This window comes from Rhinatrema bivittatum, chromosome 18 (genome assembly GCF_901001135.1).
Source record: "Rhinatrema bivittatum chromosome 18, aRhiBiv1.1, whole genome shotgun sequence".
In the NCBI taxonomy this organism is placed as follows: domain Eukaryota; kingdom Metazoa; phylum Chordata; class Amphibia; order Gymnophiona; family Rhinatrematidae; genus Rhinatrema; species Rhinatrema bivittatum.
This window is the reverse complement of record NC_042632.1, coordinates 36,171,034-36,198,783: the sequence shown is the minus strand read 5'-3', so window position 1 is coordinate 36,198,783 and position 27,750 is coordinate 36,171,034. Positions and strand designations below refer to the sequence as shown.

General features: G+C 43.0%; 1 protein-coding gene across 1 annotated transcript in view; it reads right to left on the bottom strand.

Annotated features, from left to right (window-relative positions):
• Positions 1–27,078, bottom strand: part of SYNPO (synaptopodin) — an 82,424-nt gene extending 55,346 nt beyond the window's left edge. Inside the window, exons 1-2 of the mRNA XM_029583968.1 lie at positions 26,946–27,078; positions 6,415–7,500 (exon numbers count right to left, since the gene is read on the bottom strand). Coding sequence (XP_029439828.1) covers positions 6,415–6,907 — 493 coding nt within the window. The 5' untranslated portion in view covers positions 6,908–7,500; positions 26,946–27,078. The remainder of the gene's footprint in view (positions 1–6,414; positions 7,501–26,945) is intronic.
• Positions 27,079–27,750: the final 672 nt, after the last annotated feature.

Here is a 27,750-nt window from a genome sequence, read left to right as displayed (position 1 = left end):
TGGACAAAAACTTGAATTGGTCTATAAAATTCAGAGGGAACTTATATTCTGCCTAAGGTACTGAGAATTTGAGAACAATGTAGGGTCCAGAAGAGTTCCCTGAAGAGCAGAGGCTCCCTGTTAAATTCAGGGCGCCCTCGGTTTTACAAGATTACCTCCACAACTAAATGAGTGTTTTCAACAGAGAAAAGGAAAGACTAAGTAGAAGCAGGGGACAGGACCAATGTCGCATCATCTGCTGATTCACTAAGGAGATGAGATGGAACTTGTGATTTCCAGGAGTTGTAATGAACTTGTGGATGGTGTAATTGAAAACTATGTGAGCAAATGTGCATAAAGAAATGCCATGCTGGGTCAAACCAATGGTCCATCGAGCCCAGCATCCTGTCTTCGATAGTGACCAGTCCAGGTTGCATGGAAGTATTCAGCAAATCCTAATATGAAGGTTGATTTCATGCTGCTATCCCCAGAAATGTAGACACGGAGAAACCAAAGTCTGCTTGGCTAATAATTATTTATGGACCTGTCCTCCATCCAAACCTTTTTAAAAATTCAGTTATGCTACTAGCCCTAACTACATTTTGTGGGCATCAAGTTCTATAGCTTAATTGTGCATTAATTGAAAAGAATATTTTCTTAAATTTATTTAAAATCTGCTCCCTGTTAGTTTCAGGAGCTCCTCATAGTCCCTAGTACTATTTGATAGTGTAAATAACTGTTCTCAATTAATCTGTTCCATTCTACACATAGGGCCTTATTTACTAAGAGGATCACTTTCAAATAACTGCACGCAGTGGCATATGTGGGTGTATGTGGCTGCGAATATATTTACTATAGTATTTAAAAAATGCACGTATGATATATGCATATTTTCTAAAACACGCATATATCTAGCCCGCAACATATGCGTGTAAGTAGGCTTATGCACGAATGCATGCAGTGCATTGAAACCACATATATCAATGGACTGAGCGCGTGCACTTTACTCTCCTATTTTAAAAATATACATGCCTATATTTTTTCGCATGCAAATAAAATGGGACCTACTCATGAAAGGCGGCTTTTGCATGCCTAAGCTGGTGTATTTTATTACTACCAGTTTCATCAAATAGTCCACCAGTTCACCCAGTCCCTCTGCAGCTCAATGAGACCCTCCTGGCTCTTCAGCCTGAACTGCCCCCCCCCCCCACCCCCATTCACCCAGACCTCCCCTTGACCACTAGTATACAATAAGGTGTAAACTTATGCAAATGAGTGTGCAAATGTGCGTACGGAAGTGTCTTTTAAAATAGCAACTTTTGCGCATAAGTGTGGGCCCCACTCCGGAATGTTCCATCCCACCTCTTTTTACACACGCATATGTGCACGTGAAAGCAGATAAACGCACATATGTTCAAAGTTTATGAAATACAGCTATCTAAGCGCATATATGCTCATTTGTACGTGTGACATTTTGAAAATTACAGCAACTTTTCCCTTAAACATGGATAGGATAAAGCTTTAGTAAATGAGGCCCATAGTTTTATAAAACTCTATCACAACCCCTCTAAGCTGCCTCTTCTCCAAGCTGAAGAGTTCTAACCTATTAGCCTTTCTTCTTAAGGACCCAATCCATCCCCGTAATCATTTTTTTTGCACTTCTCTGCAAAAAAAAAAAAAAGATGAAGCAGAACTTTTCTAGTTCTGCTTCATCTTATTTAAGGTGTGGTGACCAGAAATGCACACAATGCTCAAGGTGTGGTTGCCAACAATACAAAGAACCCAAAAGGTGAAAGAATAAACTTTTAAACAATATATAAAGGATCTCATTTTGAACCAAAACAATTAGAGATGCTGATTAAATCTCAAACTGGAGTAACTTGGTGAATGGTTGACATATACAGGCACAGGGCTTGCACAAATAACTTGTGTTTTAATTCCTTAAACATGCACAAAGGTATAATCATGGGTCGGAAAATGCTTGGCAACATATAAATAATCAGGAAAACGTTTTGGGCATTTTTCTCTTGTGCATATAAAAACCTAATAGTCTCATCGTTATGTTAGCTTCATGTTGAAAATATATCTTTGTACTTATCTTAGATGCTCCTTGTATTACTTTTCCTTCCAGGATCTCGCAGACATCAAAATCCTTGAGTACAAATGTGATTTAACAAATGTCCAACCCAACCCTGCTAAAGGAATGATGAGACTATATGCAAATGAAAAAATACTCATACCGGTAGTTTGCCTGATTATTTATATGTTGCCAAGTACCTTCTGATTCATTAGTATACCTTTGTGCATGTAAGGGATTAAAACACAAGTTATTTGTGCAAGTCTTGTGCTTGTATAAGATGACCATTCACTATTTTGAGTTTTAGCCTGCATACCTAATTGTTTTGCTTCAAACTAAGATCCTTTATATATTGTTCAAAGTGTGGCTGCACCTTGGATCAGTATAATAGCATTATTATATTACCAGTTTTGTTTTATCTTTCTGAATAATTCCTAACATTGTATTTGCTTTTTTGTTTGCTGCCACACACTGAGCTGAAGATTTCAATATGTTGTAGCTTCTAATATGGAACCCAGTATTGTATATACTTAGGATTTTTTTTTTCTATGTGCATCACTTCACAATTGTCAACATTAAATTTCTTCTGCCACTTAGATGTCCAATTCGACAGTCTTGCAATCAGCTCATGTTTTAACTGCTTTAAATAATTTTGTGTCATCTGCAAATTTGACCACCTCACTCATCACTCCCTTTCCTAGATCATTTCTGAATGTGTTAAACAACACTGGTCCCAGTACAGATCACTGGGACAACTCCATTATGCACTGTTCTCCATTGGGAAAACTGATCATTCAGCTCTACTCTCTGTTTCCTATCTTTTAAGCAGTTACCAATCCAGAATTGATGAAAAGGGAAGGGATTGCCTGCTTTCTAAGTGGAATGGGATAAAGGCTCTGGTGAGAGGAACATGAAATAAACCCCTAGGCTGAACTACCTAGCCACAGTACCATCTTCTTAAAGGATAACTGGGATTCTTTTCTACCCCTTCAGATATCCATAGCTAGAGTGGGTTCCTGGATCCGGGTCATAAGGAGCCACTGAGTTAGTGCTGGCATTCCAGTTCCTTTTCAAAGTTTTTCACCTTGAAAGTGGGTTGAAAAAAAACCAGGACTCCCCTATTTCTTCTGATATGAAGCCAGATGGTCACCATCTATAGCAAATATACAGCTGGGATCTAAGCCAAAGGGCCTTATAAGGGGAAATCTGAGGCGTTTTCATGTTGCCTTTCAGTACTGTCAAAAATGTTGATCTGCCAGAAAAAAATGCAGAGCTGGGACTTTGCCAGAAGACCTCAAAAGCTTAAAAGCTTTGAAAGACTTTTGCTCTCCCCCCCCCCCCCCCCCCCCCCCAAAAAAAAAATCAGGAAAGAACCCAAGAGAGCATGGAGTGTCTGCTTGCTTCATTGATCCTGAATGAGCCTTTGCAATCAGTTAGCCTGGGATACAGGAGCTATATAGCTCTATAGGGGCTGTATAGTGGCCATCTGGTTCCAGGTCATAACAGGGGAGTCCTGTTTTGGTTTGGTTGTTTTTTTCAAGCCACCTTCAAAATGAAAACCTTTGAAACAGGAACTGCAACTGGAACAGGAACTATGTCAATCAGGACACTCCTACTACCAGTCCCCGTGCCAGGAATGTATCTTTCTATCTCTTACCAATGTGGAGGACTCTGGCACGGGGACTGGTGATAGGAGTGTCCTGATTGCCATGGTTCATCCCCATCTGCAAGATCCTTTCTACCAATTTTATATGTGCTCCAAAAGTGTCCGGGGGAGGAATTCTGAGTGGAGCTGGGGAGAGGGATGAGAAGCTTCTTTCTTCTCTGGATTGGAACGCAAGAGGGTGGCGTTTCAAGGACCGAACCTGCACCAGCTAGGAAGGCAATCCTCCAGTTCCAGATGATAAGGGGAGCCATCCAGGACTCATTGCACCATCAAGGAATTGTGTGGGAAAAGCCTGAATGGGAACAATGTGTCTTTGATGGATTCTGGTAAGAAGGAGGAAGGAAAGCCTGCAAGATCTTGTGGGACCTCTAACCACTGGAGCTGTTGCTCAAGAGCCTTGAGGAACTGTTTCTTGTCACTATGACTATTGGAAACCTTGGATTGCTGTTTCACTATGTTGATTCACCTATTTTTGTGTCAATAAACTGGCTTTGTTTTGGCACAACAACATTTTTATGTGAGGACTTTATTTCGGTGACTGAGCTACTAATCCCCTGGGGCTGAGGAGCACTGGAGCAGTGCTTCTCCCCCATTGGAAGATCCTATTCCCAGGGCTGCTGCAAGCTTTTGCAGGACTCTGCAGTGCCCTAAGTTGGTGCCTTGGTCTATGGACCTTGAGAAATATGAATAAACATTACTGCATGTTTCTTCAGTCACTTCATGTCATATTCTAGTCATAGTGCTCATGCTTGATCCTGACAACCTTCCATCCCTAATGCATGAAAATTAAAGCTGTGTTCTATGCCATCTCATTGAACACTATTAAATAATAAAATAACACCCTCTTTCTGCAGTAAATTCAGCGGTTTTCCATACATAATGTACTTGCTTCCTAAGATGCATGTAGCTTAGTATTCACCTTTCAGCGGAATTGTTAACAATTCCAGATATGGATTTTTTTTGTCTGACCAGTCGGTTTCCTCCTCCTCCTTTGTACTTCCAACTCAGTCAGAACCAGGGCTGGGATCTGGTGCCAGGAGCCTTCATTTGCAAACGCATTCACAGTCCTGGGACAGGGGCCATATTGCAAGGCTCCTTCCAGCCACTAGGCGTCACCCTTAAGTAGGGACCATGACTCTTTTCTCCCCAGAGCTGTGAGCGTTGCCTCTATGGCACCCCCAGCCCTGGCCAACCCAGGGAGCGAAAGATAGCAGTGCACAGCACTTATTACCTGAGCCTCAGGTCCAGCCAAAAACCATGCTCTTATCTGGTCACTGAGTCCACATAATGCATTTCTAAAGCAGGGTCCACATATAAATGTAACTATTAATGTTACCTCTCCCAAAATTAGAGTAGTAAATCAGCTCCTTTCATGTCATCAGTGCAGTGCACATGAGTATAATATTTTTCTTTCCAGTTCATTATTTATAATGTCAAGCCAGAGTTCTTCAGTATAGATCCAGTGCTAATACCATATCATTTAAGCTCATATCAAGACATATCAGTTGGCATTATCAAACATATAATTCTGTGCTTTTATGCTTTCTCATTGATCCCTTTCCAAAAGTCAGACACACCTAGATGCATATTTTTACCCAGTTCTGTTTCAGAGTCAGAAGGTACCTCCTGGTGCAGTTCAGTGACTTCTCACATTCAGATGTTTGCTATGCCCTGTGCCATGGTTCCAGCTATGAGTTCAGCCTGCAGGGTATGTCTGGCAGGTTCCTAGCCCCCATGTCTCCAATGCACTAAGGAACGGCAGATACCCATTTGCTGGGCCTACTCAATGCAGCTTTGGATTTTTTTCTAACCAATTTTACTCTAAAAGATTAGCACTCTCTTTCCTTGTTCACCTTCTATTTTCAAACAGAATTTCCTCTGCCTCACTGTTTACTCACCTTGAATGTCAACTCATCTTAAATTTGAAAGCTATAAAGTCAAATTTCCCTTCTCTTCTCTCCAGGATCTCTTCACTCTGTTCTGCTTCCATCTCCCTGGGTTTGTGGCTTTGGGACTTTTTCTGATTCAGTCCTGTTTTTTTCTGCAGTGGCATTTCATCTGTTGAATATTTCATGTATCTGATTTCTGTCTGAATTCTCCACTGAAACTTTTGCTGCCTATGATTGTGCTTTGTCCTCTTGAGTCCTATAAAATCTTTGCTAGACGTCTGGCCTCACCTCTTAAATCTCTATCACTTATATAAAATTCTATAGCAAATTTAATTTTTCAGTCCTTCAGTTTTGGAAGACAATGTTCTTCTGTTTGGTAATCTCCGCTGGTTTTTTATTGACCTCCACGTTAGTTATAAGGTTTGTGTTTTCCACTCCTTCCCTCCCTCCCTCGCTAATCTGCCCTCCCCCTCCTTTCTCCTTTATCATTCTGTCATCTTTTTCTTGACTGCTTTCCCTTAATCCCCTTTTGACCAATATCTCTTATACTGTTTTCCACGTTTGGCGCCATAATGGAGTAGGGAGCTGCATGTATCCATCGGTTCTTCTTCCTTTGATGTCATCAACCATTTGCCTAAAAACACTTCTAACTTTTCTAAACTGCGATATCAATCCCATGTGTCCTTTGTTGGCCAGTTTTAAAATTTCTATCTAGATTGCCCCATCTGTCTTATGCTAAAAGTGTAACTGAACATGTACTGTAATTATACAATTAGGAGGAAAGGAAGGAGATCTTTACTTACATGGTTTCCTTGATTGGTCAGCACTGGAAATCAAAATTTGTTTAACCTTCACCACTTTCCACTCCTGATCTTTCCTAGTCTCAGTCGCATAGTCCCCCTCAGATGAAGCTTTCAGCAGCTCTGCGACTCTGGAAAACCTTGGAGACTCTCTGGGGCCTGGATAACCAACGGCAGGTTCCACACAAAAAGAGCCATTTTTGGGTTTGTTGCCTCTGTTTTCTTTGGGCTCCTGCCTGAAATTCCCAGGGAACTCACTTTCCTGGGAGCATTCCTCTTCCTTTTCTGTCTTGGCACTGGTAAGACAGTTGTCCCCTGCTTTCTGGGACTCCTGGCAGCTTGAGACTTCAACCTTTAATGCCTGCTGTGAAACCAAATGCTGGTGCTCGTGCTCAGGAGTCATCTTGGAGATGTATTCATAACAATATTTAACCATTTCATTAGATCCACTACAGGTGGTCTGGGCCTGTAGAGGGTGTTGCGCTGCCTGAAGCATATTGCTGGCCTTCAAGGTCCTCTTTTAGAGCACAGTAATCAATAAATTCTCAATAGGTCATACACTTGAGAAGTCTCTCAGTAAAAGATGAAGACAGGAATGTATTATTTCCACGATCCAAATTGTACCTTCTTCCAGGTCACGACCTTATGCACAGCGTGCGATGGGCACGGATACACATATTGTTATCACGTTCAGGAATGTCTTTCACTGTCCTACGCAGGGTATTTTTCTGTTTCTCCTGTGGTCTCACTCTCTCTCTCTGTCTTCCTTGTGCTCTCTCCCTTTTCACTGCTCACAGCTCTTGCACAAGTCCCATTTTGCATCTCAGAACTAGAACATCCCTTTTGGTACAGAAACTTCTAGAGGGAAGTCTTCTCTTTTTTTGATATTTATTTTCCACCAAGCAGAACATCAGCTAAATGAGGCTCATCTTCAAAGGAAAGTGAACACCGGCCAAAATGTTGCTTTCTAAATCTGCAGGCGTAGGTTTGATGTAAGGATTTCAAAGATGCTGAAGGGGACACTTGATGCTTGGGGGGGATTTCTTCTTTTTTAAAATATTTTCAAGTTGTGCTTTCTCATTTCACTTCCTAAATAGAAAATAAAGCAATAAGTACATTGCAATGAAAAGTGGTCATGCAAGCCATCAGGAAAAATGAAACATAACATCTGGAAACTATACTTTATATACATACACGTATGTCTTTATACTCACAGAGACACACACACATACATATATATAACAAAACAAAGTCCCAACTTTCTTATTATAGCAATAACCTTTATATTTTAAAAAAAACACAATTGAAAGAATATTCATTCAAGAAAACCTTTAATCAAACCTATTTATTATTAAAAATCAAACAGAAGACTGACCTCTCTCCACACTCTAGTCTAATAAAATCTATACCTATGCAACAAAGTATCACTCCCTCAACAACAATAGAAATTGTATCCCTAATTTTGCAACATAATATCACTACAAATTGTTTTGGTCCAATCGAAAAAGAAACACTGAGTTTGCCCACCCTAGAACATTTACCAAACCTAAAACATTCTTCCAGGATTGTATGAGCCAAAAATGACCACAATAAAGTCCCACAAAGGCCGGGCTTCCTCGGGGGATTAGTCGTGGATCCTACCACACCCTCCCCCCCAAAAAGGGGGTTCCCAGGCCCGTTGGCTTTTCACACCAGCAGCAACCTTTCTGCAATCTTTCACCACGGTATCGTCAGGTAATGGCGTGAATGTTCCGCTTAATCTTGACTCAGCGGCCTGAGGAAATGATTTGAAACTACAATTTCTAAAGCAGTTTTTTTCAATTTAAAACAGCAAAGGAGCCAGCAACGTGTGGCTGTGTATCAGTATAAGTGTGTGGATGTGTGCAAGCAAATGGTTTTTAGAGAGGTCAGTCTTCTATTTGATTTTAATAATAAATAATAGAAGGTCTGATTAAAGGTTTTCTTGGATGAATATTGTTTCAGTTGTGGATTTGTTTTTAATATAAATGTTATTTCTATAATAAGAGAGTTGGGACTTTGTTTTATTTATTTATTTAAAGCTTTTATATGCCGACGTTCGTTGTTATATATAACGCTTATTTGGTGCCCCATTCTATATTGTGAGTGTAGTGCCATTTTCTTTTTTTTTTACTTTACACACACACAAAGGAATTAATAAGTAAGGTGAATCTAAGCTGTTTGATGTTGTGCTTATTTATTTATTTATTTAGATTTAGATTTATTGATTCCCCACTGTATTTCTGTTTTTATGTGTTTATTTATTGCATGCATTCCAATTTATAGAAAGTAATTCTATGTAATGTATGCCTGGTGCAGGTATTTTAACACTGCTTTTAGTACCAACAGAAGAGAAGGGTGCAAATAGCATATTACATGGGCAACTGTGCACAGGAATTTCCAGGTTAGGATTTTCTGCTAAATAGTAGGAGTCCTGAAAATAATTCTAATATTTAGTGGAAACATGCAACTCAAGATTTAAATATTTAACAACACTGGGGATCCCGATGGCTTTTCCGGTGATATATTTAATGTCTTACTGTGCACCATGTAGCAGTGATTTTTCTTACACATAAACTCAGGCTGCTACATCTGAGAGTAGGTAAGTCTAGCGCCTTCGCGGAAGAGGCATTCTCTCTACAGAATTATGAGGAAGAGGAGGATCCCATGAGAAAGCATGGGAGAAGCTGAACAGCCCATCTCCCTGGCAAAGAGTAGAGGAGAGAAAAAAGGCACAGGGCAGACAGGAAAATAAAATGTTTAGGTGAGAAAAAAAAGGAAATAAGAGAGTAAGAATGAGTTGGCAATAGGGGCTGAGAGAGTACTAGCTCTCACATCTAATGCGGAAATGTGTTAAGTCATCCAGTAAAAAAGGATCACAATTATACCTTTTTTGGTTTCTATTTGTTAACCTCTGCTTCTGTGCCTTTCCTAGGAATCCAGTGAACGACAGAGATGAGGAAAGGGACTGCATGCAAGCTTTGCTTAGCAAGCAGAATTAGTCCTTGCCTCACCAGCATCCACAAATGTTTTATCTAAACTGAGGGGCTAAGCAATTAATGCTTCCCCCCCCCCCCCCCCCGAGCTCCAAATAGAACGAGCAAAAGAGGACATTACCAGGAAATCGAAGTGAATGGTAAAAGGCGTTCCAATGTTAGTGGGAAGGGGAGCTTGGGTGAGGGCGTTTGATGGGGGAGCAGAAAGAGCCAGGCAGTACAGTTTATGGAGCTAAGAGGGTTACAGCCAGTATACTTTATGAGATAAGATATCTAGGTCTTCCTTGAGTCCTTTCTTGTCAGTTAAAAGCGTCTGATCATTTTAACTTCAAAAGTCCTGCTTGTTTTAAATGTTCCTTTAATTATCCTGATCACGAGGTCATTGATGCAGTGATCTGGCTCCAAAAAGTGTTGGCTCCCCATGACCAATGAATTCCCTGCGTTCTGACACTAGAGAGCTTCACCTGGCTCCCGTCATCTCCCCTTCATCTTTTCTCCTGCCCTCTCCCCCCAGCCCTTAATTTCCACCTGGGTTATTACTTCTGAAAGTGGAGGGGTGGGGGTGGGAGAAGGATGGGGGGGGGGGGGTTGGTTGGTTGGTTGGTTGACAATTAGAAAAAAAAAAAATCCTGCATGATGGTAAAGCCAAATATTCAAGTTTAAGACAAAGGGATACATTTGAAGGCTGAGGTCCTTCCTTAAATGATGGGATTTTCCCCAAACATTCAGGTATGTTTAATCCATTCTAGTACTCATAATACCCATCCCAGTGAACCCGGAAGCCTCTACCACAGCACGTAATTTCTTTCTGTGTGTGGACGCTGCTGCAACTGATAATATATAATGATTTTAAAGTAGCAATCATATTGATTATTTCAGTGTGCTAACATCGCTGCATGGTGGTAGGTATCATCCTGAAGACTGATACTGTGAGCAATAGACTTTTCCTATTTCCTGATGTGTAGATATGAGGGATGGTGAAGAGGCCCAAACTGTGTACTTGTAACAATAACATGCACGGCTTGGAGGTGCTGTCAGCAGCCAATCAAAAAGCTCCCTCAGTTTTGCCGCTGGGAAAGACAATTTTCAAATGATTTTCCCTGGGTAACTTAAGCAGTTTTCCAAGTAAAATAGGGGCTGAAAATTGCCCTCCCCCTGTGCAGTAGGCAAACACTTTTACCTGCATCCCAAAGTGGTGGAGCCAGGACCAAGGCTGAGGATAGGGATAGGACAGGACTGGCAAGCAGCGACTGAGCATTTCACTTTGAAATCCCCATGTGGCACCCACTTTCCACTTGCTAAATTTGTATGTGCGGTACTGGCCTGTCCCCGAATTTTCAATGGGGAAACTCCCCGGTGAGTCCTATTGAAAATGTGCAGGCCTGGAAGCCCCCATAATAAGATTATAGTTATGTGACCCTAGTAATCTTGGAGCATTTCAGTAACACAGATCTGCATACTTTAGTCTTGTAATACTATGATAGTGCTGCAGAACATTTGGCAAAGCTATGTAGCGAGAGTGAGTTATGACTCTCTACACCAGCTCTAGTCCCCTTCTTAGCAAATACTGCCATACCAACCCAACAGATTCTGCATATTGGTTTCTGTAGGCTCTTGTTCACTAGAAAACTGACAAGGCCAGTGTTAACTTACTACATTAAAATTTCAATCAAAGACAGTGAAGGGGGGAAGCTGTGCATCTTCTAAGCCCCCACCCCTTCCAGGGCCCTCTACATTCTTTTGCTTTTATTTTGTTTATATTTTGTTGCACGATGCAGATTGCATTTATTACAAATAAAAAGGGAATCGTTTTTAACTGCTTTCCTCCTACACAAATATTTCTGGCAGGAGCTCCTGACTTCACAGTTGCCAATCCAGGAAAGAAATCAACTCAAAGCATGCCCGAAAGCTTCTCTTAAAGAAACAGAAGCAACAAAGCAAAGTATAGGATTAGAGGCCACAAAGCAAAGTAGACACGTCAACTTTTCCAAAAACAAATATTGGCGTTGTCAGTATTACCGCGAGCAACATAAGTGAGTTATTCGAAGTAGGTTCAGGTTGGCAATGGCTGTGGGGTCTCTCTCCTCTACTTCTGAGGTCCATGCACATGTAAATGAGGGATGAAGAGCCTGCTCCTGCTGTCAGCAGCAGTCTCATGGGAGACTGGAGACCCATAAATTGTACTGGAGGGGAACCATAAACATTAGGATTTCCAGTTAAATGTTAGGGAATTGGCAGGACCAGTGGATCATGTTTCTCATAACTGCTACAGAATGGGCTAAACATACTTCGCTATGCTCAAAGTATTGACATATAAGAAGCAAAATGTCCATTTTCCGATAACATTTGACCAATACATTGGTCAAATGAGCCCATACCATCTGTCTGTGGAGGGGGGGTGGGGTGGGGGGGCTTCAGTTTGTTTGTTTTTAAGCCTTGGGGGCTCCAAAATTCCCCAAATATGCAAAAATTGTAGGCAAATAAGAAAATAACTTCAGATTGGCTTAAAATGGCTATTGATTGACTAAAGCTACGTAAGGAGAGGTTTTCAGGATCGTACACAGCAAATTGCATTTCTTTTATTTGCAGCTATGGAGACTACCACCCATGAAAATATGAAAATAAAGTAAACAGAACCCAGTAAGTATTGCAGCCCTGTCCAGGTATAAATTTAGAGAACTGAAATTACAGAATGGTGGCTCAAAACTAGAGCAGTTTAGCATCCCATATTATGCTAAGTGTCAGAGTCAGGAGATTCCACATTTAGAGAATTTGTCACTTGTCCTTCTGGTTAAGAATCACCATTTTTGGGCCAGGCTGATGGCTCAGTGGCAGCGCTGGGCACCACCCTACAGATGATCTGGATTCGATTCTCAGGTCAGGTTTTCCACTCTCCAGGTCAGCCAGGGCTAAGGATGCCACATTAGCAACTTTCACAGCCCCTGGGGAGGAGGAAGACATTGTCATCAGAAAATGGCTAGCGGCTGGATTTAGGGCCCAGGATTGCAAAATTCCAGAAGGAGCTCTGGTGCATGCCTGCTGGCCATGACTGGACTAAAGTAAGTTGGCTCAGGAATACATAAAAGAAAGAATGCCTGGGTAATTGTAAACAAACACTCCTTGGTATCAGTTCCCAGCCCTGGAAGCCCACAGAAGCAGGAGAAAATGGCCACATTAAAATACAAAAAAAAAAAAAAGAACCATTATTTGCGTTATTGTGCAAAGATCTTCATCCATTTAACTAAGAAGACATGCCTTCCTTATTCACCACTCTTATTTTGAAAATGTACCTCATAATAGGTGGCTAATAGCAACTGTATGTTGGCTACCATTGGACTGCCAACACATTCCATATCATTGGATTATTCCTTGACATTTCACCCTTGCAGTCTTGCCTTTCTTTGAGAAATCAGAACTACAAGTTCATGGGTTAAATCATTACTCTCTTATGACCTGCTGCTTGATGGGAATCCTAAAATATGGCATGGAGCTTTATGAACTGGAAGGTCTGAATCAGGTACCAATCAACTTTGTTCACTCAGCCTTTCCAAGAGAATGAAGCCCTGCTATTTGTGCAGCCTGGCAGTTCAAAGGTGACCTCACTGGGGAACCAAAAAGTTGACATGGAGGCCAACTCCATGATGTGCTATCAATGCGTTATCAAAGGACTTTTCCCAGTTCTTCTCCATGTGGAAAAACGCTCTCTGATTTCCTAAAACAAAATAACACGGGGCTCTCAAAAGACCCTGGAGGACCCCTCCAGCAAATCACTGGGCCAGCTGAAAGGCATTACAAGGTGCAACCAAGTCAGTGGATGTTCGAGCGTCTTACAAATGCTACTTGGTGTCTTACTCAATGTGTGTCTGATCAGTCACGTGACATTTTTTTAAAAATATGATTTGCAAACGGTCCCTACATAAGTGCTGTTAGTCCCTCCCTTCTATTACAGCATTCAACATTCTTTCTGCAGTTGAATAAGGGTGTGAGGCAAAACTGTCATTCACATTTGTGGAAAGGTGAGGGAGATTAATGTTGCATGAGATTAAAAGGCAGTACTTCAGCTCCTGAGTGCCAAAGAGCAGCCTGCAAGTGTGGCAGAATCTGCAATGGAAGCAGTTAAAGTGGATCAGGAGAAAACTGCCGCAGATAATCAAGTGTGCATTGTGATAACACAATTTATCTAGAGAAGTAAAGTGTTGTAATGCTTAATCATATGTGATAATATTTCCAAACTATTATGAAGGCCATGGCAGAGGAGGAATAATTTTGAAAGGGAAAGATGCTTTTTTTTTTTACTTACAAAGGAAAACTATCCTAAAAATATCGATTTTATTTTGAAAGGTGTTACAACAATTGTTACCCAGCATGTACAAATAATGGGTTCCGAGCGCAGAACAGAATTTCGGGGAGATAAGCCTTGAAGTCTGAGATAGCAGCCACTGGGCGCTAAATGAAGAAACTTTCTGGGAATCCGTCTTCGGTCATAGACAGACAGTAAATGAGAGGATGCCTTGAGTGGCTCAGCTTTCACGCCATAAGTGTGTGGTCCTCAGTTAGATGGTGAACAAAGCATGCTATGCATTTCAGATAGGTTTCAAATTGATGAGCCTGTATAAAGCAGAAAGTCAACACTACCGTTCTTCCAGAAGCATGGGCCACTTCACTGCCCTATGCAGGAGGCATCGCCAGGCTAGTTACTAGCCATACATCTTCTTAATCGATCTGTTGCTTGTTCCACATCAAGATACAGAATTTGTGTATCAGCAGACAGCGAGGGAATGATCAGTCTCTGTAGCCAAGTGCTATATAATCCATGTAAAGTGGGTTTTCATAAAATCTCTGAAAACGATTACCTGTGGCACAAAATCTTACCCTGTCAGTATCCACAGCAAGCTAGCGAGTTAGTCTAAAACTAATCAACTGGCTGGATAGAAAGGGCAGGAAATAGTTTGAATCCACTAATGAGATCCAGAGAGAGCAAAGCATGTATTCAAAGTGCGCTTGCAGTCTGCCCAAAGCAGATACTTATGTACAAAGTCTGACTATCAGACAACATTTTATCTGAGTTAGGATGTGGTTAGGCATTGTATCAAAGTACATGCAGACTGGACTTCCCAGGAGTCCCTGCAGCAGTCTCCCCATTCCATTCGTAGCAGCCGAGTTCCAGCGTCTGCACTTCAGTAGCTGGAAACTTGGCAGGCACTTCCTCTGGCCTTTGTATCACCGCGATTAAAGGGAGAGCCTATTCTTCTCCATGACACTGATTTACAGGTAATGATTTCACAGGTGATCGCCATTCCGGTTTCCTCTTTTTGCTATTATGCATTTTGAGTGTGTGTAAATAAAATAAAGCACTTTTAAAACATTATAAGTCATTTATAGCAAAGTATGTGTGCTACAGATGGGGAGGGCTCACTGGTCTGGGCTTTAGACTTCTGTTGACTTCTGTGTGACCTTGGACAAGTTGATTTACTTCAGTCAACCCAAGAGTAGTTGAGTAAAGTATTATTTCACCTAAACATCATTGACTCTTTCCCTGTCCACCTCGCAGAACATAAGAGGTGTTCATCCTTTGCATAATTCCTCAGGCTGGAGCCAGTTCATTCACATGTGTCCCCCGATAACTCAGAGTGGCTTAAGGTCTGAACTCCCCCTCCATGCACACACATGAAGTCTTAGATTTAGGTGGAAGAGCGGGATAGGCAGTAGAGCGGCAGTGCCACATCAACCCTTCATTGCCAGCATCCATGGTGGAAGACATCTCAGGCAGGTAATTATTTCCATGGCAAAAGCAACATTTTTAAATTTTATTTTAGGTTTTCAAATTTTAAATTTAACATCAAGATAAACCTGATACAAGTAAAGTTGAATATATTGGCAATATGTAGATTCAGATTATTGGCATGACAATTTTGCCTGTGCTGGCAAAGTAATCTATAACAAAGCAAATAAGAAAAAGAAATAAAAGCTACAAATCACTTCTATATTAATCCAAAGACATGGAGAGCTCCAAGAAGGAAAAACCAGGAGCTGGGAATTTACAGCCAATATAAGGAGAACACTGTACAAAGAGCATGAAAAGTGGTGTATAAAAATGGACAAATAGCACCAGATCTTCAAAACAAATACCCCAAGCAAGAAGCATTTTAACATTATTGAACACCTTATTGCCATCCCTAGAACCCCAAAATCTAGATTCTAGGAGAAAACCCTAAGTTGAGGAGGGTCATAAAAAAAACAGATCTCACAGCTCAGTTTTAACAAAGCAGTAGTAGGGCAAATGTAGAATATTCACTTCCGGGCACATAATCAGAAGCTGTTTTCTCTTCTCCTGTAAAGGGACCCCAAATTTGCCTCTTACTAGTGGAGTTGCCCTTAACTCTTATGGCCACAGAGGTCCCAACAAATCTGGTGTGGCAGTAGTGTAGGATGAGCAGCCTCAACAGACCCTGCTCCTCTAATGAGGTTCGTGCAGGTAAGACTGTGTTAGGAGGTTTGCCACTCTCCAATGGTTTCATAAAACTACTGTGCCCAACTGGTACAGATTCAGAGGGAAAAGGAACCTGGGAAAGTCTGAGTCAGAAGAAGACAGTCTGCCATTCACAGTATGAGGGTGCCACCACCCCACGGAGTGATGCTAGGAGCCTTGCAAAGTACCAGAATGGAAGCTTCCATCACTGAGGAGAGTCTGCAGAAAGAAGAATTCCTGTCTAGGGTGTATACCATCTGGTCCAGGTGATTTGTTATTCTTTAGTTTCTCAATTTGTTGTATTACATCTTTCAGGTTCTCCATGATTTGTTTCAGTTCCTCTGATTTATCACCATTAAATACCTTTTCTGACATAGGTATTTTCTCAACATCCTCATCAGTAAACACAAAACAGAGAATTAATTTAGTCTTTCTGCTATGGCCTTGCTTCCGTAAATGCCTCTTTTATCTCTTGATCATTTAATGATCCAAATGACGCCTCACAGGATTCTTGCTTTGGATGCATTTGAAAAAGTTTTTATTGTGAGGTCTTGCCTCTACAGCAAGCTTCTTTTCAAACTCTCTTTTTGCCTTATCAGTGTTTTGCATCTAATTTGCCAGTGCTTTTGCTTTGTCCTATTTTCTTCATTTGGATGCTCTTTCCATTTTTTTTGAAGTATGTTCTGATCTGATCTGATAGACTAAACGAGACTTCAAGCTCCAGTCAAGCAGCTGCTCCCTCACTGATTCTCCGATGGCGGGGACTCTGTCATATAAAACACTGCCAGTGCCAGGTGCACAAAGTCATCCGTTGGTTACTGAGAAGCAGAAGGCAAAGAGAAAGTCCAAGCATTGCCTTTTTGTTTCCCCATAATAGGTAAACCATAGAAGATGCAAAAATAAAAATAAAAATAAAAAAACCCCACCCACATTCCTCAGCTCATATGAGGAGCTCCATCTTTGATCTCCCCTTTGCCCTCTAAGTTTTAACAAACCTCCCTCATTTTGCTGAGAAAATGATCCTAAAATGCATAGAGATGAACACCTGCATTTCACAACTTCTGCAGAATTTCACAATATTGCATGTGATTCTGTGGAAAATTCCAGAGTGTTCTCTAGAAATAAAAGCAAAAAAATAAACCGTGGGTGATACCTTTCTATAGGGCTAAATTATGCATCTTTATTTATTTCTACCTATCTAACCTGCCAACATATGCCACTATTCTCAGGGTGCCACATCATTTTGGGTGAACTTCCCCCATTAATGTCTAACACAAAAACAACCCCCATATTTTGCCAAAGCTGCAGCTTGCCCAGCCTGCAATGGGACACCAGGCTCCCCCCCCCCCCCCCCCATTGCATTTTCTAAAAACCATGAAATAAATGAGTGAACTGTGAATCATGGCAGAGCAGCTTCTGCTTAAAGAGAAAAGTGGTTTGGGAGTGCGGCCAGCCTGTAGGGTGAAAGAAGGAGGAAACAGAGGGGGATTTTTCAATCCCAGCCGAGAACCTCTTTGCCCTTCGAGTTCTGGTGGAAGGGGGTAACTGTGGTTCCGGCGGTACCGCTTGGTGCTCTTCAGGAAAATCTCTCTCCAGCATTAGGCTTAGTGAAACAGAAAATCTCAGGCTTTCCTTTATTCGTGCGCTGGCAATCTCTGTACACTGCAATCCTTCATGGGCCAAGCAACTGACCTTCTTTTCAGGGGTGCATATTTTTTCCCCCCAATTTTTTTTTACATTTTTACTGGTTTTGCACTGCACTCCAACGCATGTCACGGGAGGGGGGAGGGCTGACAGCGTGTGGAAGTCTTCAGCTGGGGCAGAGGTCGCCTTTGGGAACCGGGAGGTGGCCCCTTTAAGCCTGCTGGGAACGGCAGCCAGGAATAAACTGCTTTCCCCCGGGAGATGCCATTCCGGGTCGGAGCTGACGGTGCATTCTGGGCCCCGTGCCTGCTGCCGCCTCTCTCCCCCTTGCCACGACTTGTCTAGGCATTGCCTGCTGCCATCGTACATTGCGCGCAGGGCTTGGGGAAGGATTTGTTAAGCTTTAATGAGACATCAGCCTGGCAGCTGGGATCCTGCCAAAAGCTGAGCTAATTATTATTCATGATCTACCCCCTCGCTTTCTCTCTCTTCCTGTCCGAGCCCTCACAGCACGCGGGCAGGGTTGGACTAGGATCTTTTGCGGCTCCTCTGGGTTAGAGTAAGTTAACCTCCCTTACAGGCCGATACAGAACGGTGCGCTATTGTTACCTACGGCGGTAACCAAAGAGGCGAGTTGAGATGTGTAGTGCTCTAGGTACAGTATGTACGGTTCTCCATTTATATACCGCCCCCCTACAAAGGAGAGTTAAGGCAGTTTACAGCATAAAAACTCTACAATACATCCTTACAACGCTACCGATGCCCTGCGTGTAGATTTGACTAATTGTATTTATTTATTGATCCAAAACCCTCTCCCTTTCTGCAACTTTTTTTTAAACAATTTTGAAAGGCAGGAGTGGGGTTTTATCGGGTGGAGGGCCAGGTGGCCGCTTCCTTCTGCTCCTTCGGGTTTCCACTTCAGTCACAACCTGTCCAAACCGGCCTGTGGCGAGATGGAAACCTTCATTTGCAACTGCTTGGGTTTTACCCTCCGTTTACTCATTCTGCCTCCTCCTGACTTGAGTCCAGGCCTCCCTCCCGGAGCTACTGCGGGGGTGTTTCCGAGTCAGCCAGTAGGTGTCGCTGTTGCACGGAGGATTCTTATCCTCTGGCCCTGTAAATGCAGCGTCCCCAGCCAGCCCAAGGTGGCTCCAGAATTCAGCCCCAGCCCTCCTGAATGGCAGCAGGAGAGATTCTGAAAAAATGTAAGATGGTTGTCTAAGAGCGGTTTTGACTATAGGTTTCTTCTGCAAAGATACTTATACAGGAGGTCTTTCAAAACCCACCCTCTCTCTCTCTACAAGCCCTGGTAATTCTGTAAATAGCTCCCTGGGAAGAGAGGAAAATATTCTGCTTGAATTACACAGTCTCTCAGTTTAAAATGCTCTTAATGCATGAAAAAATCTTTCTGCGCTGTTCATATGTTACCTTCAAAAGACCTCATCCAATAATGCTTCCTACAGAGCTCCTCCAGCTGTCTAAATACCAATCAAAATGCAGTGCCTGCATCCAAACTTCACTCTGTTTCTCTTATTTTACCATGCATGCCATAAACAACATCAAGAAGATTCCATGCCAGAAAAGGGTTTCATCAGTGCTCTCATGCTTCCACCACCTTTTTCTCCTTAACCAGAATGCATCCCTATGGCAAACAAAGTTATTTATTTTATTTATTTAAAGTTTTTCTAGACCGACGTTCGTAGGGAACATCACATCAGTTTACAAGGAACACTAAATGTAGCGTAAAAGGCTTTACAAGGAACTGAGTTCAAACCATATAAAAAAGTAACCATTTAAAAACAGTAACCGTATAAAACAGTATTGTAGGTATTTCATTAATAACAAGATACAACTGAGTTCAAACCATATAAAGACAGTAATCATTTAAAATCATAAAATTATATATGAAGAACAAGAAAATTGGCTAAGCCCCTACATACAACTACATGCCCCAAGCAGAAACCTTAGATCAGCAAATAAAGGACTCCTAAAAACACCACCAACACACTCAAATCAACTCACCTCAGCCCAAAAAAGAGCAATCTCCTTTGGGAGCCCAAAACTTTGGAACTCCCTACCGACTAAGCTCAGAACTCAAGAAAACCTAAAAACCTTCAAAAAGAAGTTAAAAACATGGTTGTTCAACAAAGCATACCAACTCACCCAATGAACAACACAACATCATCGCCCTCCAATCCAACCTCATGAATAAATAAATGAAATTCATCACATCTAGGTTTTCATAAATAAGAAATGAAACAAAAAACTGAACTAAATCCTTACACATGTTATCCCCTATGCTTAATAACAGTTTGTTCTTTGCATCCCTTGTTTAACCCCCCTTATCCCTGTAACCTTATTTTTGTAAACCGTTATGATGGCGTTATTTTGATGTTTCTGAATGACAGTATATAAAACTCATTAAATAAATAAATAAAACAGTAACCATATGAAATAGTAATGTAGTTATTGCATTAATAATGGGTATTGCACTAATAATACAGGAATATGAATTTAGATATAAAATGTATAATATAATATAGAATAAGATATTTCTAAGGTGAAGAGAAGTAGAAGGAAATAAGAAGTAGAGTCAAGGTAGAGGTGAAGGTGATATTACGAGGGGGGAAGGTAAGTGATAGCATTATCAAGTACATGCCTGCTTGAATAGCCAGGTTTTGAGTTTTTGTTTGAATTTTTTTGAACAGTGTTCTTGGCGTATATCGGTGGGCATGGTATTCCATTTGGCACGTTCTTTCGTGGTAGTAAGATGTGTAAATTTAGGGGAGGGTGTGTGTAGGGTTGTCATATATTTAGATCTAGTGGGTCTAGTGAAGGTGCGGAATTGTAAGGAGTCATTAAACCAGTGCATATTTTGGTTGTGTAGGATGGAAATATCAACTGCATCTCTTTAATGGTGCGGTAAAATGTAGACCAAGCTTGTAAAGTGAAATGTTAATAGTCACTACATTGTGGATAGCTACCCTGAAAGAAAACAAAATTGCACTGGAAGGGCTCAATGTTTCTATTCCTAAAGCTTAAATTCGGCAAGGGGCAACGAATGAACTACTGCTGCATGAGTTCTCTATGGGATGGGTCACAGCAAGAATGCAACCTCCCACCTGAAAGCCATGCAAGCACCGTAAAAGCTGGTTTCTTTTTTTCCTAAAGATATTTTTCTTTAACTTCAGGAAGGTTGCTGTGAAAAAGCCCCTGCTGATGTTTGCCTTCCAGATGTCTGATAGACTTCGCTCTGTGGTATTTGAACATGCCCAATCAATGTGAGTAATTGCATATTTCTTATGCTATTCAGCTATACAAATTTAGTGGTTTCCTCTACCAACAATACCCATAGAATGCAGATAGAATTACTTTGATGAGCAATTCTTCTAAATAGCACATAAAAAAACCCCCATCCCACTCGACTTTTTGTGTTTCATATCCTCTTTCCAAACTAATAGAATGGGTGGGTCAAAAACATATACAGGGATATTCAAGGACAGATTTCTCCTAAGATTGTGGACTTGATGGTGCTGGCCGTCCATTGCTCCTACCATGTGACAGGGGCCGACCAATGGCACCGGTAGCCCCTGTGACATAGTAAGGGCAAAGGACCATCGGCACCATTTTGAATACCGGCAGCCAAGGGTGTGAGTGCAGGAGATGGCTCCAGGACCCCCGCTGGACCACCAGGGAGTTTTGGCAAGTCTTGGGGGGGGGGGGGGTCAGGAGGGTGGGGGTTGTACTTAATTAAATTTTGGCCGGGAAACGAATAAGAATGGATCTGGGCCCCCCCTTGCCGAATGCAACGTTTCTGCCCCCCCCCAGAATACGAATACCGAATGTAACATATGCGGTCCCTCTGCACATCCCTCCTTTCCACGGCACTGGTTGCTGGTTCTCCTGTTTGCTTTCAGCTGCTCACACACGTGTCCGCTCACTTGCCCTTCTGCCTGCCTGTTCCCTTTTCCCTTCCCTCCCTACACCCCTGCCTATCTCTTCTCTACTAACTACTTCCAGTTAGCGTTTGGCTCCATTTCTGAGGCCGAGCTGCACTGAGCCAGCATCGCATCCTGCTGGGGCCCCGAGGTATTACAAAGGGCCAGCAAGGCTGGGGTGCTTCGTGGAGGTGATTTGCCTTGAGCACTACAGAGGGGGACGTAAGGCTGCTGCCACTTCTGCTGGCAGAAGAGTGGCACTGAGGCTCCTTTTTTAAGATTTCCCTTCTGGTTCTTGGTTTCTAGAGGGATCTGAAGTAAGAGCACCTGGCAGAGGTGATTTTCTGCCGGGTCATGCCTGGCCACCCACCTGGAAGGTTGCAACCTGTTTTAACTTGCTTCTTTTTTTTTCCCGCTGGAGTGGAAAGTGGAAGCTGTCACTGGGCCTGACCAGGGGACTTTTTTCTTTTCAGAAAATTATCACTAATTGGGGGGAAAAATGGAGCGGGGAAGACCCACTTATAATAGTGCTGCTGTTCTATGCTTCCTGAGGATTTTTCAAATGAAGATCTGTGTCTTCTCAGCCAATACACGGAGAGAACTAAACTGAACTGAAAGCACAGATTGGCTTAATGTAATCATTCTGATTGGTTAACTCTGTTTTCAGGACGTGTGCTGATGGCATGGCTCTTCATTTGGTCCTCTCCGTTTGTTTTTTCACCTTTTCCGGATTACCACCTTGTAATAAGGGAAGCTTGGACCCATGCTCTTCTAGTCTTCTTTCAACTGAATTTAACAAACCACAGAGCCTGATTCATTGAGGTCCTTTCCAATAGTCACACAATGGAAGAAAAGCTGTAGTGAAACAGGCCCTTTGTGAAAATTAGTACTGCCGGAGTCCAGTCGGCATAAACTAAGAACATAAGACATTGCCATGCTGGGTCACACCAACGGTCCATCAAGCCCAAAGCCCAGCATCCTGTTTCCAACAGAGGCCAATCCAGGTCACAAGAACCTGGCAATTACCCAAACACTAAGAAGATCCCATGCTACTGATGCAATTAATAACAGCGGCCATTCCCTAAGTAAACTTGATTAATAGCAGTTAATGGACGTCTCCTCCAAGAACTTATCCAAACCTTTTTTAAAACCCAGCTACACTAACTGTACTAACCACATCCTCTGGCAACAAATTCCAGAGCTTTATTGTGCGTTGAGTGAAAAATAATTTTCTCCGATTAGTCTTATATGGTTTGATACAAATTGTTTTTAAAAAAAAGTTAGAAATGGTGTTAACCCAATGGACCAGTGGCAGCTGTACACTGGAACATCTGGAACATCTGCTAGTAGGAACTGGGAGACTGGAGAGGGAGGATGCCCCAGTCATCACTCAACACCAACACCTATAGGCTGACTTGAGCGTGCTTGTGGCACACCTTTTTAGCCAAAGGCTTGTTGTTGTGATGTTAAACTCATTACAGCTTCTATCCATGAGAATCATAGAGGAAGGGTGGGCTAGTAGCTACAAGGAGTAATCACAATACCTCCCCATACTTTGCATTATTCAGTTGTAACTAGATGACAAGCATTATTCCTGGGAAGCTGCTTTATGGTCCTGGTGACAGAAAAATGCTCCCAACATATCCCCCCCAGAGAGATAGCTATATGTATCTATTTGAAGTGTCAACACGGAGCAATACGTTGGGATCCTGTTTGGACAAAAAGGCGCATTATAAATCCTAATTATTTGTATTATTTCTAGTTCTTGCTGAAATGTTTGCTGTCTTAAGTTTTACAAATGGCTTTCTCTGCTCTGCACTTCGAGCCGCAGGCCGCCCCAGCCCCGGAAAGATGATGAGTTCCCTAGCTCTTGTGGCCCCTGTTCTCTGCTGTGCTGCCTGATTTTCCAGGCCCCGCAATCTGTTAGCCAGATTACCCAGCTCATTTCAAAGACACAGTCAGTGATCTGCCATCCCTCTAGCGCCACCAGATAACCTGCCATGTAGACAGAGTAGAAATACCATGCTCTGCTTCTTCTCTCCCCCCCCCCCAGCCCATTTCCGAGCTCTCTGCAGCCGACCCTTGCACCCCTTTGGGGGTGCAAGGGAGGGCTACAGAGGTAATATCTGAGTGATTTGCCCAGGCGTTACACGGCATAGTCATTTCCTGTGTGAAATCCAGACATCCAGGTTGCATTCTGGCAGCAAGACGCATGCCAAAAAGAGTTCCTCTTTCCCTCAGCCACTATGATGCATCTTTTGTTTGCAAGCTGTTAGGGATGTGAATCATTTTAGGACGATTAAAATTATCGTCCGATAATTTTAATATCGTCTTAAACCGTTATGGAACACAATACAATAGAGATTCTAACGATTTATCGTTATAAATCGTTAGAATCGTGAGCCGGCACACTAAAACCCCCTAAAACCCACCCCCGACCCTTTAAATTAAATCCCCCACCCTCCCGAACCCCCCCCCAAATGACTTAAATAACCTGCGGGTCCAGCGGCGGTCCGGAACGGCAGCGGTCCGGAACGGGCTCCTGCTCCTGAATCTTGTTGTCTTCAGCCGGCGCCATTTTTCAAAATGGCGCCGAAAAATGGCGGCGGCCATAGACGAACACGATTGGACGGCAGGAGGTCCTTCCGGACCCCCGCTGGACTTTTGGCAAGTCTCGTGGGGGTCAGGAGGCCCCCCACAAGCTGGCCAAAAGTTCCTGGAGGTCCAGCGGGGGTCAGGGAGCGATTTCCCGCCGCGAATCGTTTTCGTACGGAAAATGGCGCCGGCAGGAGATCGACTGCAGGAGGTTGTTCAGCGAGGCGCCGGAACCCTCGCTGAACGACCTCCTGCAGTCGATCTCCTGCCGGCGCCATTTTCCGTACGAAAACGATTCGCGGCGGGAAATCGCTCCCTGACCCCCGCTGGACCTCCAGGAACTTTTGGCCAGCTTGTGGGGGGCCTCCTGACCCCACGAGACTTGCCAAAAGTCCAGCGGGGGTCCGGAAGGACCTCCTGCCGTCCAATCGTGTTCGTCTATGGCCGCCGCCATTTTTCGGCGCCATTTTGGAAAATGGCGCCGGCTGAAGACAACAAGATTCAGGAGCAGGAGCCCGTTCCGGACCGCTGCCGTTCCGGACCGCCGCTGGACCCGCAGGTTATTTAAGTCATTTGGGGGGGGTTCGGGAGGGTGGGGGATTTAATTTAAAGGGTTGGGGGTGGGTTTTAGGGGGTTTTAATGTGCCGGTTTTGCGATTTTTCGATTTTTCACGATTTTTCACGATTTTTCACGATATTTTACCCCCCCAAATGGCAACAATACGATTCCCTCCCCCTCCCAGCCGAAATCGATCGTTAAGACGATCGAGGACACGATTCACATCCCTACAAGCTGTACCTTGTATCATGTTAGATCAGGTTTGCATGTGGGCAATTGACGTGAGTGTTTTGAAAATAAACAATTTAATATGCAGAGACAGTTGTGATAGGACTGCATGGAAATACTTAACCTTCAAAAGAAAGATAGACTCCAACATTGCCTGAACATGTCTGCAAATATGGGGAAATCTGCAAAGCACATCCCTTGGGTCTGGTTGTTACAAAAGAGCAATTTTGGCCCCAGTTCCACTGCAATGTCCGTGAAGCACGAACATTTCCAGGGGTAGCAAGTTCTTAAAAGGAAAATATTGTCATAGCTAACAGAAATACCAAGTCTTTCTGCATTTAGATAGTTTATTTTTTCTTCCCTTTCTTATCTCTTCTCCTTGTTTTGTCATCCTCTGTAATACTTTAGTATTTACCAGGACTGACCCAGTCTCTCACACAGCAGCAGTGCTGCCGTGCATAGTTTCAGTTCCCACCTTGGGTCTTCTCCTCTGCAGGCCGACCGGGGCTGGCAACACTGTAGAAGTGGCTTCAACAACCCCTGGTGGAAAGGGAGTCCCCAGTCTTGCACAATGGCAACATCTGTTGAACAGACTTGGGGGTCCATGTTACCCTATTCTGGATGGAGCCTTGGTCCTATGGCCTTTGACTGAAGGCTCGCTGCAATGGCTGGTGTGCAATTGGGGGATGGAGGATATATATAAAATAGGGGAAACTACCCTGGGTAGTTGTGAGGGATCAGGGCATCGGATCCCAGCCCTGGTTCTGACTGAGCTGGAAACCCAAAGAAACAGCAGAAAACTGCTGGGTCAAAAACACTGAGAAGCCATTTAAATGGTTATACGTCTGGTCTGCTGGGTCAAAAACACTGAGAAGCCATTTAAATGGATGACATAATAGTTATACGTCTAAATGGCTTACCTGGCTATATTCAACCCTTATCGGCTAAATTCTAAATGGGTAAAAAAAAAGGGGCATTTCATGGCCATTCTGGGGAAGGCTAGGGACTAACCTAGCTGAATATCGGGTACATCTGGCTAGGTTAGGCAGATAACTTTAGGTTGGTTATATTCAGCCTGACTTTTATCCCACTGAATATATGCGACAAGTTATCCATCTAACTTCAGCTGGATAACTTGTCCACTAACCAGCTTACTGAATATGGACTTATATATATACGTCTAAAATACTATATATATCGTATACCATCTGTAGAGGGTCAGAGACAATAGGTGTCCAGTGTGCAACTACACAGTAATTTACATGAGCCTCGGAATCTGCATTCTCATAAAGGTCACTTACATACTGTATACATAACTGTATTTTATATATATATATATATATATATATATATATATATACATTGTGTGAGCATATAGCATAGATATTAGTACATAATATAGATTTCCACTATAGTGATGCCCCAATCATGCAGAAAAGCTGGGGGTCATTCAAGCAATGGATCTCTTGGCATCTCTCTTTTTTTCCCCTCCTGTCTCTTTCTAGTTAAACCAGGGAATCTGAAAAGTACAAACTATGCATGGTGCATACTGTATATGAATAACCGTGCAGTCTTCCTCCAGTGTATCAATTCAGAGTGAGAAGCATCCTCAGGAAAAGTCAACAAATCTGGAGGAAGATCTGCACGCTCTCAGTTTAGCCGGAGGAGCAGAAAGTTAATTGCACATGTGCAAAACACAAAACAGGAATCCAGGGATGCGCGCTCACACACGCACACAGCACAGCTGGACCCCTAGGGTCTCTGCAAAGCTCCATGCTTGCCCCGGGGGAGGGGATTGTTGCTGTCCCCAGCCTAACAGCTTTGGCAGGGGTAAACACTGAAGTTTCCTTAAAGCAGCCTCTGCTTTCACTCTTCAGGGAAGAGAAATAGCGATAGGTACCTGCAGCTGGGGAGCAGGGCACCATTTCCAAGAGTTACAGAATGGTGACTGTCAGAACTGATCCCCCTCTCATCCTGCTCCATTCAGTGGCTCCCCACCAGTTGGCTTCCTGGACCCCCAGATGTCTTTATTTGCACGAATGTGGGTGACTTCCCCGCTTTCCCATGTTTCTCCCAAATCTGCTTACCTGCAAGGGGACCAGCAGAGTGGCATCCCCAGACGTCCCCTTCTCCCATGCCCTGAGGTCTGCTTTCTGTAACCTCAGCTGCCTGACCCTCACGATGTAGTAGTAGAAGCTCGACTCAGTCGCTTGCTCTCTCTCTCTCTCTCTCTCAGCTGCTGGAGCTGAGATCCAGGAGTTAAGGGTAAAGGGAGGGAGCTGTTGGTGGGAGTGTAGATATGAAACTTTAATAAAACAGAGCCCCTTTTGTTTCCAGCAGCATATGGTATACTTCATCCATACTGAAGGCATTAGCCTGATATATTTTTAGGCGCCCATGCTAGAATATATAAATAAAACCCTTTTTTTTTTTCCAGCAATGGAATCACATTCAGGAACTTTGCAAATAATAATAATAAAAAAAAAAAAAAGTGAAAGCAACCTTACCTAAAACTTAGTAAGCACGGGGAGAGGAGCTTTTCATTTCTTAACCCTTGACGAGCCTCAGGGTCTGGCAGGAAATCTGATCTCCTCTGGGTTGCATCTTGTCACGTTTAGGAGGAAGGGAAGCAAGGTGGTGCCCTAAGCGGAGGAAGGACTAGAGGGCGAGCAGCTGGGGGCAAAGTGCCGACTGTTATCAGGCAGTAAAGTGAGGAGTCGTCATCTCTGTGTTGGCGAGGAGAGGCAAGGAAGAAACTAGGGAGCAGGAAAGGTTGGCTTCTGCTGGCCGAGTGACGGAAGGGGTTCTGTGGGGCAGGTTAGAGGATCTTGAACCTGGGATAGAGGGGTCCACACTGAAGCTGGCAGAAATGAGTATGCTGATGGGGCGGGC